Source organism: Delphinapterus leucas, chromosome 3 (assembly GCF_059928025.1).
Source record: "Delphinapterus leucas isolate spDelLeu-1000000601 "Yukka" chromosome 3, BTC_Dleu_Yukka2, whole genome shotgun sequence".
Classification (NCBI taxonomy): Eukaryota; Metazoa; Chordata; class Mammalia; order Artiodactyla; family Monodontidae; genus Delphinapterus; species Delphinapterus leucas.
Window position 1 is genome coordinate 144,547,642 of NC_143131.1, and position 21,005 is coordinate 144,568,646.

Below are 21,005 nucleotides of genomic sequence, written 5' to 3' on the forward strand. Positions count from 1 at the left end.
TCTGACAATAAGGACCAAGGATGGAAAAAATGGTCACCACTCTTAGGAAGCCTTCCCTGATTTTCCTCCACCCCCCCTGGCTGGGTTAGGCACTCTTGCAGGCCCTTAGCACTCTGACCAGTAATTACCTCCTTACTGGCCTGTCTCCCATGCTGTGTTGGGAGCTCCTCTAAGGCAGATTCATTTCTATGTGCTGGGCATAGGATCTGCATGCAGTAGGTGAATGGTGGTGAAAGGAGAAAGAAGATCCTCCCTAAATCAGCCTCCCTCTACAGCATCGCCTGGATCAGCACCGTGCTTTCAGTTTCAGTCAGTTGCCTTTGGGGAAGTGAGAGACATCCTCGGAGACAGAGGCTCTGAGCTAAGGGGCCCCTTGTTTCTTGCTTCACTTCCCTGATGACTTCAGCTGGAAGTGAGAGAGATTTGTGCACCTTAAATTAATATAGGCCTGGTGTCTCGGGGGTTCAGAGCTCTGATATGGGATAGGCAGCTTCCTGCAAACCAGAAGGCCAGATTTCAGGTCAGAGTGTCAGGAACAGCATGAGGACCATCAGCCTCAGGCTGTGAGAGTCAGGGAAGCAGGACTCTGAGTCTTGGAGGACTGGTCAGAATCAGCCTATTTCTTCCCCCAGAAATTCCATTCCTTCCTTCAGCCATCAAACTTTTGTCGAGCACCCGAGAGGCCCTCAGCACACAGACATTTACAAAATACAGCCTCTCTATGCAACAACAACAACAAAAGGCAAGCAAAGAGAACTAATAAGAACTTTCTGAGTGCTTACTGTCTGCCAGGTACAGTTTTAAGCACTTTCCATGCATTAACTCGGTTAAGTCTCGCGACAACTCTGTGAGGCAGGTACTGTTATCATCCCTATTTCTTAGATGAGGAAATGGAGGCTCACAGGCTGATTAGGTCATTTTGCCCAAGATGCACTGGAATTTGAACCAGGTAGCTTGGCTCCAGAGTTCAAGCACTTAACCACTGCATTCTACTGCCTCCTGTGGACTATGAGGATTAGTAAGAGAAAGAGAAGTAAGCAGACAGTTGAGTCAGAAGTCACGCGTTTCATGAGAGGAGGAAGCGTGAACAAGAGGGTGGGAGGAGACAGGGCAGGGGGTGACACCTGCCCTGCGTCACACAACACTGGCAGGAATTATTAGGTGAAGAAATTTAGAGAAAGAGAGAGAAGTTGAGAGGAGCTGAGAGATGAGCATGAATATGGAGAGGAAGGTAGACAGGGGCTGGAATCGCGAGGGCATGAGTACCAGGTGGAAAAGTTCAGATTTGTCCAGAGAGCGATGGGGAGCCACAGAAAAAGCCATTTCTGTTTTCTTCACCTTAAAAATTTTTATTTTTTTGAAAAAGGCATACAGTGAGGACTTCCTTCCCTGCCCTTGTCTTGGGTTCATTTTATCACTTTCTTGAACAGAGAGAGCAGTGGGGCTACCTTCTAAGGAGAAACTGTCAAAATGCTCAGTTCTCCAAAATGAATGGTTTGCTGTCCTATTGGGAAGAAGCCTCTCCCGATCTTGGGTCGTGGGAATCCCATCAATCCTGCCCCTTGTCTACTAAAGCATCCAAGTTTCAAATGAAACTGGTAATGGACAAGCTCTTTGGTATCCAAGGAGTGAGGAATCCTCAAATGATTCCTTCAAATCCCAAGACAGCTGGACCCGGGAGAATGTTTTATTCATACATTTTAGAACCGAATCCACTTTGATAAATCTCGAAGAGAAAGGAGCTAGAGAGATCTCGGCATTAAATTACGTATTGGCTGTGCTTCGTCTTTTCCCAGGTCGTGAGAGCCTCTGCTCAGCATTAGTTGAATACGTTTATTCCCCCGTAGCATTGCCCATTCAGCAGCATGGCTGTGCAACATTATGAGTCATATCTAGTTGGAAGTTAATTTCCTAATGAATGTGGACAAATGGGTGAACTTTGGCTCCCTTCTGTTTGCATTTGGATGACATGAGAGATGTGCCTCTCAATTCAGTTGACAAATAAGAGATGAAAACGTAGTCTCCTTCATCTGTCCTTGCTGCCCTGACCCTGTCTGGTGCTTGGTGGTAGTGGTGCCTAAGCAGGACCACCGTTGTTCCTCTCAGAGTCTCCATCAGCCCACCGCCCCCTCCCCTCTTTGTATGGACAACTGAGGTCCTCCATGTCAACATCAGATGCAAAAGCAGCTTCAGGTTAGGACCTGTGCAAACATAACCCCTGTCCACAAACCCAGTGCTGCCTCTGCGAGCCTCCTATCTTGAAAGTATACCATAAAGCTTAAGAGTGCAGACTAGGATGCCATATTACTTTTTACTAGCTATGTGACCTGGGGTAAATTATCCTCAGTCTTTTCTTCATCTGTAAAATGCAGGTATTAATAGTACTTCCCTCACAGCGTTGTTACAAGAGTTAAATGCCTTAATATGTGTGAAAAATTTAAGGTACCTCTTATCGCAAGTGCTGTGTGACTATTTTGCTGTTACTAGTATCATTGATGCCAATCAGAATGGCAGATGCAGTTGAAACAAATCAATACCAAACAGGGAAAACCTTGTGACCTGGAAGTCACAGAGCTAAAGAGCACACTCTGGGTAACAATGGATATATGTGAGATTTCTCCCCCAACGACTATTTTCAAGGTATCATTGAATAAGCGGTACATGAATACCTTCTCTGCATATGTATTATATATCATACTATATTATGTTATGTTATATAAACATTAAACAAATAGAGATAAGGCAAAAGTCTCCCTTGACCCCTCCACACCTCCTAGTCCCAGTGCCCTACCTCTCCTCACAGGCACGCATGCTGGTAGTTTGGTGCATTTTGTCCATACCTTTCTCTCTGTACATGCACCCAGGTAACATACCTCCCTTGGTTTCTTTGTTTGCTTGTTTTTTACTTAAAACACACTGTATGCATCTTTCCATGCTTGATTTTTTTCTTCACTAATACATATCATTAAACATATCAAAACTATATCATATTTTTAAAACCCAACTACATAGGATTCCATTACAGATGACAGTTTGTCATTCCCCCTTTGACTGACAGTTTAGTTTTTTTCAACACTTTGCTGATGCAACACACATCCTTGTTCATTGTTTTTCTAAGTTCAGTATCACAGGAAATACACATTAAAATTTTCTTAATACACACTACCACAGTACCTCCCAGAAAGGCTGAGCTATATCAATGTGACTCCCAGCTGTGTGCAAGGCTGTCTGTATAGAGCTGTGCTATGGGAGCCTATGATCCTCAGAAATCAGGTGAGCTTTCTGGTAGAAACTTCTCACCAACGTTCTACAGGCTTCAACCTCCCTTGATTTATCATCTCACATTTTTGCTTTTCAGAATCCTTGAGCTTGATCTGATTGTCAGAGATGAAGATGGAAATATCTTGGACCCTGATAATACCAGCGTCATCAGCTTGTTCCATGCACACGAAGAAGCCACTGATAAAGTCACAGAGCGTATCAAGGAAGAGATGGTGAGCTTTGTGAACTAGGCTTGGCCAAGTGAAGCAGGCTTCAGCACATCATAAGCTTAAAATAATAATCTAATTAACCAGACTGTATATTATTCAAAGGGACATCTGTCCTATGACCTGAGATCATCAGTAACCACATGCATTTTATTGTGTTTTTGTACTTGGATCTTGATTCATTCCACAACCAGCCCCCAGGTGGTTTAATGCCAGGCAAGTTTCCTGTTCTCACGGACCTTTTATATTCCGGAGAGGAAAAAAGAAGAAATGTTAAAAATGTAAATAATTCCAGATGGCGATAAGTTTCTAAAAGGCAATCAATTAGTGTTATGTGAATCAGAGTGAATCAGGAGCTATTTTAAAAGGTACTATCAGGAAAGGCCTCTCCCAGGAGGGACATCTGAGATGACACTTGTATAATGTGAAGGCAGCAGGCCTGGGAAGATCTGGGGACAAGATGTTCAATGCAGGGGGATCAGCAAGTGCAAAGGCCCCGAAGTAGGACTGAGTTTTGAATGTTCAAGGAGTAGGAAGGTCAGTATGGATGGGCCATAATGAACAGTGGAAGAGTGAAGGCAATGCTTTGGAGAGATAGGTAGCAGGAGCCAGTTCTCATAGGACCTAAGGGTCATAGGGAAGAGCTAAAATATTATTCCAACTGTGGTAAGAAGCCAATAAAAGATTCCAAGGAAACAGTCTTTACAAGGTTAACATAATCTGATTTATATTTTTAAAAAGTATTTTATCCACTGTGTATTGTTTGAAAGCAACTTTATTTTTAGCTCTACTGAGATATAATTTTCATACAATAAAATGAATTCATTTAAAATTACAGTCTAATGGATCTTATTAATACATAGTGTTGGGCAGACTCTACCGCAACCAAGGTATAGAATAGCTCCATGATCCTAAAAGTTTCTTTGAGTTCCTTTGCAGTCAATCCCCTTCCCCAGTCCCAAGCCCCAGGCAACCCCTTTTGTGAGACTATATTTTGTCTTTTCTAGAATTTAATAAAAATGGAATCATATGTCTTTTTTTATAAATTTATTTATTTAATATATATTTTTTATTTTTGGCTGTATTGGGTCTTCGTTGCTGCATGTGGGCTTTCTCTATTTCCGGCGAGTGGGGGCTATTCTTTGATGGGGTGTGCGGGCTTCTCATTGCAGTGGCTTCTCTTGTTGTGGAGCACGGGCTCTAGGTGCGTGGGCTTCAGTAGTTGTGTCACGTGGGCTCAGTAGTTGTGGCGCACGGGCTTAGTTGCTCTGTGGCATGTGGGTTATTCCTGGACCAGGGCTTGAACCTGCATCCCCTGCATTGGCAGGTGATTCTTAACTGCTGCACCACCAGGGAAGTCCCATATGGTTTTTGTGTTTGACTTCTTTTACTCAGCATGCTGTTTTTGAAGTTCATGTTGTTGTATGTATTAATGTTTTTTCCTTTTCATTGCTGAGTTGCTATACCATTGACCAGTTGCCAATGGTATATATCATTGATCAGTTGTTGAATATGTGGGTTGTTTCTAATTCAGGGCTATTATAACTAATAACACTGTGAACATTTTCATATAAATCTTTGTGTGGGCATATGAGTTTATTCTTTCTGGATAATAATCGTTGGAGCATATGATAAGTACATATTTAACTTTTTCAGGTCCCAAAAGGCCTGTACAATTTTGCATTCCCATCAGCAATCTATGGGAGTGCCAGTTCCTCTACATTCTTGTTAGCACTTGATATTGTCAGTCTTTTAACTTTAGCCATTCTAGTGGTTGTGTAGTGGTATCTCACTGTTGTTTTGAATGTCCCTGAATGACTAGTGATTTTGAGCATCTCTTCATGTGCTTACTGGCCTTTACCATTTGTATCTTTTTTTTGTGAAGTGTCTGTTCAGATACCTTGCCCATTTTCATTGGGTTGATTTTTTTGACATTGAGTTGTAAGAACTCTTTGTATATTCTGGATACAAATTCTTTATCAGATACATGTTTTGCAAATAAATTTTCTCCCGGTGTGTACCTGGACTTTCAGTTTCTTAAGTGTGTCTTTCAAAAAGCAAAATTTTTAGTTTTGATAAAGTCTGTTTAAGCATTTTTTTTCTTTTATATTTTGTGCTTTTTATGACACTAAACTTTATGTGGAAGTCTGGGTCATTTGTGGTATTTCCCAAGATCAAGGCCAAGAGAGTCAAAGTGACTTGGCTCAGACAGCAGGAACTTTTGGTGGAAGGCCTGGATATAATGCTGAAATCTTTAGGCTTGAAACTTACATGATTCTTAATATTCAGGGCCATCTTTCTGTTGTCCTAAGTGGTGCTGTGCTAATTTTCTCCATTTTCCTCCCTTTTCCTTCCACCTCTCAGTCAAAAGATCAGCCTGATTATGGAATGTATTCCCGGATCTCCTCATCCCCTACCCACAGCCTCTATGTCTTTGTGAGAAACTTTGTGTGCAGAATTGGGGAAGACGCTGAGCTTTTCATGTCCCTCTATGACCCCAACAAGCAAATGGTCATAAGGTAAGTGTTCAACATTGCCTGACTTCTCTGTATTCGGGAGGTTGGAGTTGGCAGAGCTCAGAGTGCCTTTTCCTTCCACCATCACTTGTGGAGAAATTCCCACCCAGTTGAGAAACAGTCTAGCTGAGAATGTGGAAATAACTTCTTCTTTTAGGGTGTGGGAGTCAGGTGGAAATGTTACTTTCACCACTTTTTTTTTTTCCCAGAGTAGGGTTTTGTAAACAGTTCTTTGATTACTGGAAAACAACCAGAAATAACAAGATTCAGACAGGTAGCACTGAATAGAATAAAAATACCTATTTTAAAAGGAGAGTTAACAAATGAATGGTGAAAACGCCCTGTCCTCAATGGCAGTAGCAGGCTAAGAGTGTGGGCTCTGGAATCTGTGTGGGTTCACATCGTGCCCCCACCATTTACTCTTTCTTAACCTTGGGCACGTTGTTAATCTTTCTTAAGCCTGAGTTTCCCATTTGCAAAATGTAAGTGTCAACCTCACGGGGTCATTTCTTTTAGTTAGACTTTAATACGAAAAAGCACAGGAAGCACAGGGCCTGGCACATGGTGCTCCAAGTGGCAGTGGTTATCACTGTTACTACCTTAATTAGTTGTTCTTGGAAATGGAAAAAGTAAGGGAACTTCCAGGTACCTCAGCTCGAAGAAGGGAAAACACGTTTGGGAATCTCCAGAGGAAAGACTTTGATGTACTTCTGGCCCCCACCGCCAGCCCTGGCGTCTGCTTGTGGCTCAGTCCATCCTTCCTCCCAGGTGACCACTGCCTGTCCCCTCCAGTGGGCTTCTGAGCCAACACGTGGTCCTGTATTTGAGATCCCAGTTAACGCAGTACAGTGGAGCTGGAGCATGATCCTTCTGCTTCTATGGAGAAAATGATATCTTCTTACCTTGGTTGTGTTGATGATTAAAGGAGATAACATATAGTTCCTACTGAATTATGAAATTCACTTTAGAAAATAATGGCTCTCATGGAGACATTTAGTAAACATAGAGGGGCTGTCCATCTAAGAAGACGGAACTGAGGTCTGTATATGATCTCACATAATCGTCATTACTCCATGTGATTTGGGTGAGAAAATGAGGCTCAGAGAGGTCAGGTGACTTGCTCAAAGGCACATATATTTATAAATGGCAGAGCTGAGCTGTCCACCCAAGTCCATCTGACTCCGAAGATAAGCTAGTTTCCAGTTTAGTCTGTCACCAAGGAAAGAGTTGTATCAAATATCCTCAGTGGTTCTCACCAGGGTCTTAGCACTGTTACGGTGGAAAGCTATTCTTTATAGCAAACTTAAATCCCTAATTTAAAGAATGAGCTCAGCTCATCTGGCTAGGCCTCAGCAGATACTGTGAACAAGTGTACCTGCTCCCTTAGAACCCACTTTGAGATGGTCTGCGTGTCATAGGCCCCTTGCTGTTCCCTGTCAGCTGCTCCAAGGCACCTGTGACAAAGACCCCAAAAGCACTCCCCGCCTCTCAGAAAACACAAGGATTCCTCATGGCTGAATTGACAAGGGTGCCTGGCCTGCTGGCTCATCTAAGTGATGGATGGCCTGAACCAGCCCTGTGGAGGGAGGCAGTGGATCAGTGAGGTGGCAGCTCTGTTCCCCGCTGCGCCACACCGAATGTTGCGCTCGATGGGCCATGCCTGAGTGATGCCTCTGAGAGTGCCAGAGACACAGGGAAGCCCTCGGGAGAGTGAGGGCTGAGGAGGAGGGGGACAAAGGGGCAGAACCCCGCCCCCTCCCCCGCCCCAGGAATAAAGAAAAAAAGAGTAGAAAACAAAGAAAAAAGAGAAGAGGCATGATACAGGAAAGGGGCAGGGGAACTTGGAAGCACTCCCCAAGTCGGTCTGACTCTGGGTAGCTGTTCTCTCCCTAAGAAACCAAATTTCTCCATTCCTGCCTTCCCTAGCCAGCGTGTGCATACAGTGAGCCACAGGCAAGTTAGGGCATCCTCAGTGTGGCCCAGATGTGAGCTGGGGAGAATCCGGCTGGGACCAACCTTTCAATATTGGTATGTACGATGGTCCGATTCCAATGGATGCCTGCAGAGATTTGGTTTGGGAAAGTTAAGATAAATTTTGGTAGTACGAAAAAGAAAGCAGTTCAGGCATCAGGCCAGTGGCAAGGCTAATTTCCAAAAGGAGCTCAAGAAAGAGTTGGAATGGTTCTCCCTCTTCCCCTGAGGAGGATGTCATGTGGAAGAGGTCTTACCTGTCTGGGTGCCAGTAGGCCTTCAGATTTACCACCCAGGTCTTCCTGGGCAAAGACGGATGGGGCCAGCTCAGCCCTCTAAATTGCTTTTCTGGTTTATGATTCTCTTTCCCCTAGAAGAAAATTGCTGGGGCCCAGTGTTTAGACCTAGCAGGCTAGTTCTCTACTGGACATGCCACATGTGATTAAAGGTCCTGGGAAATACCCAGGTATTTCACTATGACAGTCCAGAAATAACCAATGGAAAATAATTAAAACAATTTGGCGGGGGGGGGGGTTTGGAGCCTTGGAGGCTTCTTGGTTATTTTGCTGAAAATTCCACTAAAAATTTTAGATCTTACTAAAAAAAAAAAAAGTACATTTAACTTGATTAAATTTTAAACATTGGTTAATCTGGGACAGTTTTCTTTTTGTTGTAAGTTCTATTTCCCCCTTGAACCTTGCTCAGACTGCTCTTAATAGTCTTCTAGGGGTGAGTGGAGAGAAAAAAACAAGGCATCAGAGAGAACAAACCTCTAAAAAGAAGGCACTTTGCTGAATTCTCTTATTATGCCTTTTTTGGGCTGACTTGGTTTTTGAGTTTTATTTTGTTTGTATCCTGATTCAAGATAACGGGCATTTATTTAGAACCAACTATATGCTCCTGGATGGCATGGAAAACTGAATGACTCAACTCAGCAAACTCTACCAAGCTTCTCCTAAGTTAAAGAATGCTAGATTTCCTGATCTTGTCGATGCAGCTAGACTGACTAGTATGAACCACACAGGGTTGTGTGTATGATTGCTAGAAGATGTGTATTGATAAATGATCAGATGTCAGAACTGTGTGACTGCCCTTCATAAAACCTGTCAGTGGGTTCTCATTACTATCAGGATCAAGTCAAAATCCTTGAATGGCCTATAAAGCCTACATGGGCTGGCCCATCTTTCTAATTGTTCTCTTACCATTTTCCCCTTGGATCTGTCTTTTAGGTGCATCAAGCTCCGTCCTGTCTCAGGGCCTTTGCACGCATGTTTGCTTTGCCTGAAACATTTCCCTTTCCCACTCTCTTTTTCCTGACCAACTTTATTTACATGTCACATCCTCAGCAAAGACTTCCCTAACCACCCAGCCTAGGCATGGTTCTTCTGATAATACATTCTCACAACATCCTGAACTTTTTCTTTGTAGCATGATTGCATATAAATAGTTGCCACGACCGCATTTAAATCATTACTTAAGTGTATCTCAGATAATGGCTAAGGCCCTCTATGGTCCAGCACAGTGTGACATTCCTTCAAGGAAACGGTCCGACAGCTAATGGATAATTTAAAATAATGCGGATCTTTACTCAATCTTGAAAGGGGAATGGGGGGGAAGGACAAATACATTCTTAATGCCCAGCTAAACGTACAAAAATCCTTTCCCTCTCACTTCTGCCACTCTTTATCACCTCTACAGAGAATGCTGCTGCTCTTCAAAAATATTAAATAGCTGGGTTAGAATTTGCTTACTAGATGGTGGAGGGAAAGAGGTTGTGAATATCAAGTGTTAGTAATTCCTTACCCCTGCCTGTCTAATGTCTGTCTCCCTGACGGGACTGTGATCTCCTGGAGGGAGGGACAGACAGGGAGAGCCTGTCTCAGACACTCCCATGTCCCCAGTTGCCAGCTTGGTGTTGGGCTCATAGCAGAGGCTTGGTGAATATTTTTACCTTATGAATATTGAGACCTCTAGCAGTAATGGGTTGCCACCCCTCTTCCCACAGTGAGAACTACCTGGTGCGATGGGGCAGCAGGGGCTTCCCAAAGGAGATTGAGATGCTCAACAACCTGAAGGTGGTCTTCACGGTAGGTGTGCACTGTCCTCTTGTACCACATCCCATACTCACGGACATGATCTTGGAGATGGGGCTGGTCAGGTGCTCAGGAGGGAGCGTGGCCTTGGTGCAGAGCTGTGTTCTGGGCTTTCTGTAAAAGGAAGCTATTGGGAAGATGGATCTCCTCCTTGCTCTCTCTTCCTCACTCCCTATCTTACTCATGTGTATACAATGCAGAGCACTGTGTAAACAAGCACAAGCCTCTTCCAGCAATAATGTCTACGTGAACTAGGTACAGCAGCTACTCTGATTTTCTGGTTGATTCATGGTTAACTTGAGTTCCTGACTTTGGTTCAGACCGTCTAAAAACCTTTCCAAAATACATTAGATTAAAAAAGGCCTTCCTAGAACATTGACTGCCTTGGTAAATTAGACATTCTGAACATAATTAAGTCATAGATGACTAAAGATCTTATGATTCCCTGGGATCATCCTTCTAAATACCAATACTCACCAGGCAAGACGTAACAGAGAAATGTTGAAATCAATTGCTATTTGGATGATTTATTTCTGAGAGTGAACTGGCTTTTTAGTTCTAGAAAGGAGAAACAGTGGAAAGAAGGAGATAAGAGTTATCATTTCCAGCAGAAACCCCTCTCTTCTGTTTTCACCGAGTGGTGTTCAGAGTATGATCTTAAGATATCTGAGGATATTGGTGTTTTCTGCAAGCACCTCTGGGGAGAAGAGCATTTATGAGATTTTTCACTGTGTCACCTGTGTTAGCAAGAGAGATTACAGAGGAGGAGCGAGGGAGGGGTTTGGGCATTACGGAGTGACCGACATGCTGGATTAACCTACCTTGCTCCACAATAATTTTCCAGTTACAGACCATTAAGTTCTATGTCTTATGTTATGTTACAATTAGATTGGAGTGCAGCTGATTTATTTTGTTTGTTATTTCCTGAAAAATGGGCTAGGGGCATGGAAAAGATCATAGATCCTAATTGCTTAGACAAAGTTTTCTTGGCATATATAAATGTGCCTCGGTGCCGTTTGTCTATTATTAGTTAGAAGGAGGAGCCTATTTATTTTCTTGATAAATAGGAGAGTCCCACGGGGCTTCCTGATTAAACCAAGAGACAGATGTTTCACAAGAGGGAGAGGGACAGGGAATCAATCAGTGGTTCATTTTGCAGAGAACCAATTCATGATGTAAACGTGCAGGAAAGGTCATCAGTAAATTTGTGTCGCTCAGTAATAATGAGAATGTGGTCCTGCCTTTGCAGAATTCTGCCTGTGCCACCACCTCTTCTTCACACAGCAAACGAACTTGAGAGCCTTGATTGACTGGTTTAATGGGTTGACACTTCCTTCTCTTGAAATGATGGGAATCTTCATTTCAGGACAAGGAACGTCACAGTGCTCTAGCTTCTTTTATTGATTCAAGTGCTACCCAGTGAGCACCTACTGTGTGTAAGCTCTGTGCTGTGTCTGGGGATACAGCAGTGAGTAAGCTGGTAGGCTCCTGCCCTCAGGATGTGATGGGGGGAATTCAGAAAATAATTAAATGAATAAATAAACAAGAGAGATCTCAGAAGGCAATCCATGCCATGCAGATAATTAAAACAGGGTGATGTGATGGCGTTTGACTGGGAATTACTTTCAGTTGGGCATTGAGGTGATGTTTTAGACATGAGATACTACTCGGCAGGCACATGCCTTGCTGGCCTCATTTCTCTTGTCTCCGGATGTCAGTTCTTCCTAGTCTCCTCCTTGGAGGCAGAGCACAAGGAGCTGGCACATGGGTTGGGCTGATGGTGGATTTTCCCTTCCGTCTGCTTTATGACCATTCACCCTCCGTGGCCCTGTAAGAGGAAAGCGCACGTACCGCGTGAGGTTTCCTAAGACTTTGCCCAGTTTTGGGGTTGCTGCTAACACATGGGGGACAAGACTGAACAGTAAAAGGAACACTTTTGTGTGTGTTCCTTAATGACTAAATCAGGTAACGCGTGTTTTAAGTTTCGTGTCTCAGCTGCCCCAAAACGTCTGAGTTTTCTGAGGCCCGAGTGAGAATGATCGGGAGACACCGCAGACTGAAGCCTAGTTCTGAGATTGCCTGTTTATACACTCTCCAGAGAATGGCCTGTGTTCAAGCATTTTTACTTGCTCTCATAGCAATAAGCTTCTCTAGTACCAAGGGCCTCTGATGAGGAAGCTCTTAAAGGTCTGGTGTCTTCTTCTGAGCAAGTGAAATTTTTTCAGAGAAGAGGAGTGGAAAATGGACTTACCTAGGAATCTTAAATAGTTACCTAGTGTATTAATTTGCTAGGGCTGTCATTACAAAGTACCATAGACGGGGTGGCTTAAACAATAGAAATGTATTTTCTCACAGTTCCGGTAGCTGGAAATCCAAGATCAAGGTGTTGGCAGTGTTGGTTTCTTCTGAGGCCTCTCTCCTTGGCTTGCAGATGGCCACCTTCTCCTTGTGTGTTCATGTGACCGTCCTTCTGCGTGTCTGTGTCCTAAACTCCTCTTCTTATCAGGACACGAGTCATACTGGATTAGAGCTCACCCTAATGACCTCATTTTAGCTTAATCACCTCTTTAAATGCCCTGTCTCCAAATACAGTCACATTCTGAGACATGAAGGGGTCAACATATGAGTTTGGGGGAGACATAATTCATCCCATAACATTTAGGAAGGAACCTGTCAGGTGGCAGGGCTTCTGTGTCTCTGGAATGCCTCTGAAAGATACCAATATAGATATTTCAAAAATACAAAAAATCCTAATGGGAGGAGGGAAGTAATTAGGGATGGAGGTCATTGTGAGGGAAGCAGGACTTGAGCTGTTAAGGATGGAAAGGATTTGGATATATAGAGGAATAAGGGGTAAACTTTAGAGGTGGAGGTACAGATGTGGGGCTTAGGAAGAAAGATCTAGAGTCGAAAGTGAACATTGTGTGTTTGTGGAACAATAAAGAAATCTTTGTGACAAAAATAGAGTACTTGCATGCTGAGAATAGTGGGGAATCAGTGGGATAGGACAGCTGGAAATATATTTTGTCTAGGATATTTCATGTCAGCTGGGGAAAACTAGCACTAACAGGGTAGCAAATATCGAGCTATTAACATTGTTGCGGGGAGAGAAATGAAATGATGAACGTGGCTCGTAAAGATGAGTTTCAGGGGGATTTCAGGGTGGGTTGGAGGAAGGAGTCAGGCAGGCCAGAGAAGAGGCTGTCCCACCATCTGGATGTGAGATAATTGGAATCTCAAACTCAGCTGCCTGCTGGGCAAGGCGGGAAATGCAAATGAGTGGAGGGGCTGCCTGGATCAGAAAGCCGCCTCTCCCCTACCTTCCCTGTCTCCCTGCCCAGTGGGGAGACTTGGGAGAGTGGAGAAGCAGCTGTCCATTCCTCCAGCTTTGAAAGGACAGCCCTTGTATCAGTGAAGATTCTCCAGGGAAGTTGTACCAGGAAGATACATAAATAGGTAGATTTGTTGTGAGGATTTGGCTCATGTGATTGTGGGGGCTGACAGGTTTGAAATCTGTAGGGCTGGACGGCAGGCTGGAAACTCAGGGAGGATTTCTATGCTCTAGTCTCGAGGCAGAATTCCTTCTTCGCTGGGAAACCTCGCGTTCTGCTCTTAAGACCTTCAACTGATTGGATGAGGCCCACCTACGTTATGGAAGGTGTGTCCTTTACTTAAAGTTAACTGATTGTAGATGCTAATCAGACCTACAAAATACCTCACAGCAACATCTAGACTAGTGTTTGATCAGGCAACTAGGCAGCATAGCCTGTCCACGTTGACACATAAACCCCCACGCAGGAAGCTGTGGACCACTTTGAGGCCATGTCTTGTTCCCGAGACTCTGCACACCCCTCCCTCTTCTTCCCACGCCAGCCACAGTGAGAGGCTGGGGACGGCTGCTTTACCCAGGCCCTGGCTCTGATGTCAGCTGACAGGCTGCTCCCAGTACCTATGCCTGTGTGAGGATTAACTCAGAAGAGAAGCGACTATTCTCTAGCGAGGCCAGGCCCAGGGATCTCTGCTCTGATGCCAACAACATGCCTTGACATCCCTTCTCCAGCTGATCTCAGCTGGAAGGGGGTACCAGGAACACTGAAGCTTTTAGATTTGAGCAGGGCACTTGAATGCTGAGGTAGTCCAGGTGGTTTCCCCTCCTATGTGCCTTTGGATGGTGAAAGAAATGTATTGTGGTGGTTAAGTGGATGGACTTTGGGGTCAGAGTGACCAGACAGTGTCTGCAAGGACTGAGGTCATGTCCTCGGGGAAGACCCTTATCTTCTTTGTGTCTCAGTTTCCCCATATGTCAAATGGGGCTGCAGTAATAGTGTTAGTGATGGGACTTTGGATGTTGTGAAGGATCAAATAAGACGATGATGTGTGCAACACTGAGCACAGGGCTTGAGACGTCAGCGTAGATCACGGTTTCAGTGTTCCTCCTCCTGAGCCCACAGTTGAGTGTAATCCCCTGTCCCCCTTGCAGTTAGGTGTGGCCGCGGCCCTTGCTTTGGCCACTGAAATGGAAGCGGAAGTGATATGCCTCTCTTCTGGGTGGGAGCTTTAAGAGCCAGTGAGTGATTTGCCCCGTTACCTTCCCCTGCTCTGGGGACAGTGAGTGCACCTATTGTGACAGGATAGATCCTCCATCAGCCAGGGGCCCAGAGTGAGTGAGTGGAGCCCCCGCCCATCTGCACTGGACCGGTAGCCTGAGCTGGAAATAAACCCTGTTGTGTTAGAAGCTCTCAGATATTGGGGTTGTTTGGTGTCACAACAACCCAGCCCCGAGTGATATACATGCATTAGGTGCTCAGTAAACGGTGATTGTTAGGATTTTTCCTTCCTCCTTTTGCCTTCTCCCTCAGAGGTGCTGAGCAATGACCAGGTGGATGGAGTCATTTGCAGCAAATGCTATTTTTGGATACATCAGCTGGTATATAGAGATGGCTACCTATACAACTGATACTGTACCTCTATCCTTCTCTTCCCATCAGTTTGAGGTGGAAGAATCGGGATTGAACACCAGAGCCCTGTCACCCAGTTTCCTTTCCAAAACTCACCTTTCTTATGTGTGAAACGGGCGTGATAGCTTTGTTTTCCACCTTTCCCAGGACTAACTGTATGGTTGGTCCACGCATGCTAAGTGCTAAGCACCAACCTCCCCCCACCCCCAGAATTTACTATTACTGAGTTTGCTTTTCTACTTTTTGTTCATTAGACACATGATGTGTAACTGTTCGTTTCCTGCCTTACAGGATCTTGGAAACAAAGACCTGAACAGGGATAAAATTTACTTGATTTGTCAAATAGTCCGAGTTGGGAAGATGGATCTTAAGGATACGAACACAAAGAAATGCACGCAGGGACTGAGGCGGCCTTTTGGGGTGGCAGGTAATGACACACCACACAGCACTAACTGTTACTGGAGTGCACATTTTATATGACTGAATTTTGAAGATTTTTTTTCTTTCGCTCTCCTCCTTGCCCTCCCCCCCTCAAAAACTTAGGCCAGACAACCCCTAATACCTACATTTCTTGTGACTAAATCAAAATAATTGGTAACTAAGTCTAGGTTTATGATGAAGACGGTGAATGATGGAATCCCCCTGTCTGGAGCAGAGCGCTGGGACCACAGTGCAGTCTGAGCAGTCGGCACCTTCACTCCCCAGCACAGTGAAAAAGGAAGAACAATATGGGTGGGATCTAATTATGAGGAGCAAATCATTTTTAAAAAAATATCCAGGACGGGAAATGCAGTTACACAGAATGAGTCACCCACCACACATATAAATTCCAGCTGGAAGTGGACGTGTGGAGAGCTGGCATAACCGAATGAGGCTGCTTGAGAGCAGCATCACCTCCACATTTCTTTCCAAGCCTTAACTCCCTTAGGGGTTTCCAAGACTTCATCATTCTTGTCCCACTTTTACAGTTTTTGTTATATTTGACTATCACTTGCACTATTATTTACCCAATATATTTTCTCTTAAGGAACCTTCTTTATTTAAACTGAAGTACGTTTTTTTTCTTAAAAGACAATTTAAATACCTGTGGAAATAGTAATTCGTTATGCGAGTTTTACTTCTTTTTATTAAAGTATAACATTTTAGTTGTGTACCATTTATAATCCTTGTATACCATATCTAAACCCGGTGTTTCAGGTTTCTCACTTCAGGACACCCTGATCTTCTGTTATCACAAACCAGCTGGCTGTCCAGTGAGTCCCCTTGCACTGCTTGCAAAGTGGTGAAGCGGAAGAAGTTAGCTTATACTGAGCCAGCTGGCGTTTCAACTTAGCATTATTGCTAGCTAGCTAGCTAGGCGATCTTGGACAAGCATATTCCCCAGGGCCTTAGTTTCATTATCTGCAAAATGAGGGACTTGGACCTGGTTGATCCATGACTTGGTCTAAATTCTCTGATTCTATATGAGGGACACTTTTGGCATCACAATGTCCCTGTTAAGGCAGTGAGGGTCCTTCAGCCTTACTGCAAAGTGTGTCTTTGTCTCCAGGTGTAGCTGGCTCTCTCTTTTGGTTTCAGGTGACAGCAATCTGGTGTAACTGAAAGGTTTAGGAATAGATTGCTTCAGGCATAGCTGGATCCAGGAACTCAATTGAATTTACAGTATGAAAAACTCTGGAGCCAGAGGGAGATGGTTTTACCCAAATCATTCTCACTGAGAATGGGCAAGGGGGGGTTCTGTTCATCAGAGAGAATGGATGCTGGTCAGGTTCAAATAACAGTTTCCCCTCCTTCTCTCAGTTCCGTAACTCCTCTCTTGAGCTAGATGCAATCACTAGTTGATTATTACACAAGCAGTTTTAATGGCTCCCTGACTGGGGCCTGGAGTGTTTGAGGAATTTCATGCTACTAGGGTTTTCGCTCTATTTGGCTAGCATGTCTCAGCACTCCTCCCCCTGCCCCCATTTCTATAATCCCTGCTCTAGTGCAGGAGTTCTTTACCTTGGTTTTTTATGGACCTTCAGTGGCTGATTTAAGAAGAAGTTTCAGAGGGATTCAGAGGATCCCTCTGGAAATGCAGGGTTCAGAGGATCCACAGATAACGTGTCTGTGCATATGAGCACGTTTATGAAAAGAGGGCGAGTAAGTCTTCAGATGCCACAGGGAGTCACCGTGCTTGGGTTTTGTCAGCACAGTAAACATCCCGTACAAATATGTCAGGTCCAAACCTAATTAATTCCATAAGCTTAATTCCATAAGCACGGCTCTGACTCTTTCCTTTTGGCCTCTGCCAAGCCCTGGGTTCTTGGATGCTTCCCTGACTGTTGACCTCCCAGCCCGGTTGGCCCAGAGGCGTTTGCCAGTTGTTGCCTGTGATGAATCCTTGCTGTCTGTATACTGTCTCACGCTGGCTTGCTTGCCTTTTTAGGCTGTCCTGTCCCAGCCTCCTGCCCTACAAGCTCATCCCATTGTTACCCTTTCCTGGGAGCAAGAGGGCTTAAACCATTAATTCATCTCTCTTTTCTTTCTAGTTATGGATATAACAGACATCATCAAGGGGAAAGCAGAGAGTGATGAAGAAAAGCAGCACTTCATCCCTTTTCACCCGTGAGAGATTTCCCATTTCTTTCCATTCTCTGAAACCACATCCTTTCTGATTGAGGGCCACACAAAAGCAGGGTGAACTGATTCCCTGAGTTGATGATAGCCCAGGTAGGACCTCCCAGGAGGAGGGCAGGTTGAGAATGATGGTCTCAGTGCTGAGGCATTCAAAACCAAGCAGCTTATACAAAGAACTATTAAAAATCAACCATAAGAAAATGACCCAATTTAAAAATGGGGCAAAGACCTTAACAGACCCCTTACCAAAGTAGATATACAAATGGCAAATAAGCACATGAAAAGATGTTCCGCATCAAATGTCATCGGGGAAATGCAAATTAAAACAACAGTGAGATAACTACTACATACCCATCAGAGTGGCCAAAATCCAGAACACTAACGACACCAAAATACTGGTGAGGATGTGAAGCAACAGATATTCTTACCCATGGCTGGTGGGAACGCAGAATGGCACAGCCACTTTGGAAGACAGTGTGTTGGTTTCTTATAAAATTAAACATACTCTTACCATATGATCCAACAATCATGCTTCTTGGTATTTACTCAAAGAAGTTGAAAATATGTCCACACAAAAACCTGCACACAAATGTTTATAGCAGCTTTATTCATAGTTGCCCAAACTTGGAAGCAACCAAGATGTCCTTCAGTAGGTGAATGGATAAATAAACTGTGGTACATTCAAGACAATGGAATACCATTCAGAACTAAGAAGAAATGAGCTATTAAGCCACGAAAAGACATGGAGGAACCTTAAATGTGTATTACAAGTGAAAGAAGCCAATCTGAGAAGGCTACATACTGTATGATTCAACTATATAACATTCTGGAAAAGGCAAAACTATGGAGACAACAGAGATGAGTAGTTATCAGGAGTGTGGGAGGGATGGACATATGTTGTTATATATTTGTCCCAACCTATTGAATGTACACCACCAAGATTGAACCCTTAGATGAACTATGAATTTGGGGTGAAAAAAAAAACCAACCAGCTTCTCACCTATTCGTTCATCAGATGTTATTTATTCAACGGACTTTGACTGAAGGCTGGCAGAGGGCCGGGCGTTGTGCCAGGCGTGGGGGGATGAGGTGGGGAACAAGGTCGACGTGGCCCTTTCTTCCTGAAGCTTATGTTTAGATGCAGAATTAAATGAACAAAAGACTAAGTATGACAGGGACCATGAAGCTGTGAAGCAGCAGCGTATCAGGAGCATATAACAGGAAATCAGAACCTAATTCTTGCGGGTAGAAATATCCATGACTTTAGAGGAGGGTAGTGAGGAGGGTGAATATCCTTTCCTCGATCTAAAACAAGTTTGAGAAAGCAGGATCCGTAGTTTCAGAACTTTCTCCTTGTTTGTCTAAGGAGGATGGTGTTTTGTTACAGATAATGAGGTCAGTGACTCTAAGTCATGGGATTAGGACTTAGCGTGAGCAGCTAAAGCCTTTTCCACCTTGCTGAGCAGATACTCATTTTGAGGGCTTGGGAATCCTTCCTTTTTAAGAGTCTTCCTAGGAATAAAAATGGCCTCTACTTGTAGCATTGGTATTCCCCAAATTTCAGAGCCATGTTGCTTTGCGAAAAAGAGAGATGTGCTTCTTGATGGCAGGTACACTCTCTGAGCTGACATGGGCAGGCTCACTTTTCACCTAAGGTGTATGGAGGGGTTGGGCAGCTTTCTGGAGCTCCTGGAACCACAAGGCAGGGACCCCATGGGGGTACCACGCAAGTATTTTGTGCTCTCTTTTCCTTTCTAGGGTGACAGCTGAGAATGACTTCCTGCACAGCCTGCTGGGCAAAGTCACAGCCTCCAAGGGAGACAGCGGAGGGCAAGGTAGAGTGCCAACAGGCCAAGTGGGCTGGGCCTGACTTCAGCTTGAGATCCCTTGATTCTGTGGCAAACAGATCAAACTCCTAAACCCTGGGAAACATAGCCTTCCTTCCAGACGGACCGTTGTGAGGAATGGGGGAGTGTGATCTACAGAGCTGGAAATCTCTAAATGGGAAGCAGAAGGAGGCATGTCCTAGTGCCTGAAAGAAGAAGGGAATTGGTATAGCCTATCTCCTTTGTGTCAGGCACTGTAAAATGTTTCCTTGTTCAATTTCATCCTTCCCACGGTCCTGTGAGATAGATGGTATCAAACCCACTTTACAAATTCTGGGTTTAGAAGGGTGCAATGATTTGACAGAAGCTGATCCTGCCAGAAGTAACCTGTGGGATTTAAGTTGGAGGTGTCTTGCTCTAGAGCCCCTCTGCATCCTTCCTTGCATCCTCCCCCGGGGCTGGGTCACTGCATCTGTGACCGCTTGTCTCTGCTTCCATGGTCTCCTCCAGAGAGAGACCAAGGGGAGAGATGATGGGAGGGTGAGGCTGAGGGAACACCTTGAAGTTGACTCTTCACCATGAGCGTTCCCTTCCAGGCCTCTGGGTGACCATGAAGATGCTTGTGGGTGACATCATTCAGATCCGCAAGGACTACCCACACCTGGTGGACAGGACCACCGTGGTGGCCAGGAAGCTGGGCTTCCCGGAGATCATCATGCCAGGTTCTCCTTCCCCCTGGGCGGGGCTGGGGGTGGTCTAGCTAGTGTGATCCATTTTCTTTTTAAAAAGTCAACTACTTCTTTTCTACTGCTTTTCTCTATTTCTCTCTCTGAAGGTAACCACTGAAAACAATTGTTGTATATCCAAAAATCTTCTATGCATTCACATAATAAACACAAACACATAAATATACACACATGCACCCCCACCCCCACAAATGGGAGCCACACTTCATATACTTTATATACCATTACTTATTATACTTTACATAGCGTTCTGCAGCTCACTTCTCACTTAATAATTTATCATGGACATCCTTTCCACTTTACTACACGTGGAATAATTTCACTCCTTCTGGGGTGAATACTGACATTCTCTTAAATTGCTAAGCTATTTTTTTATTACCAAAAGAGTCCACGCTCATTGTAAAATGTCCGAATGGCATGAAAAGATTTAAAGTGAAACCTTAAAAGCTCTCTCAAATCTTTGTCTCCAGAAGTAACCACGATACGTATTTTCCAAATGTGTATGTAATAAAAGAAAGTAAATGGGACTGCATGATAGCACTCTTTTGAAACTTCCCTCTTTGCCTTAAACTTGAGTCTAGGACTTGTGTCCATAACCACCCTCGCTGACTTACCCCTTCTGTCCACAGTTGCATGGTGGTCCACTGGTGTAATTTATCTCTGCCTGCTTCACTGAGACATCAGTCCCTTGTGCGTTCCCCTGTAGGGTTTTCAGCTCTCACCACCCCATTCCTGAAGACCCTCCACACCTCGTCCCTCACCCCATCCGTGTTCCTCGGACACAGAAA

The 21,005-nt window shown here is 44.3% G+C and overlaps 1 protein-coding gene across 2 annotated transcripts in view; it reads left to right on the forward strand.

Annotated features, from left to right (window-relative positions):
- Positions 1-21,005, forward strand: part of DOCK2 (dedicator of cytokinesis 2) — a 406,045-nt gene that overhangs the window by 37,363 nt on the left and 347,677 nt on the right. For both annotated transcript variants that reach the window (XM_022595138.2, XM_022595139.3), the window contains exons 7-13: positions 3,359-3,494; positions 5,853-6,007; positions 9,981-10,062; positions 15,318-15,453; positions 17,558-17,633; positions 19,404-19,480; positions 20,068-20,193. In XM_022595138.2, coding sequence (XP_022450846.1) covers positions 3,359-3,494; positions 5,853-6,007; positions 9,981-10,062; positions 15,318-15,453; positions 17,558-17,633; positions 19,404-19,480; positions 20,068-20,193 — 788 coding nt within the window. The remainder of the gene's footprint in view (positions 1-3,358; positions 3,495-5,852; positions 6,008-9,980; positions 10,063-15,317; positions 15,454-17,557; positions 17,634-19,403; positions 19,481-20,067; positions 20,194-21,005) is intronic.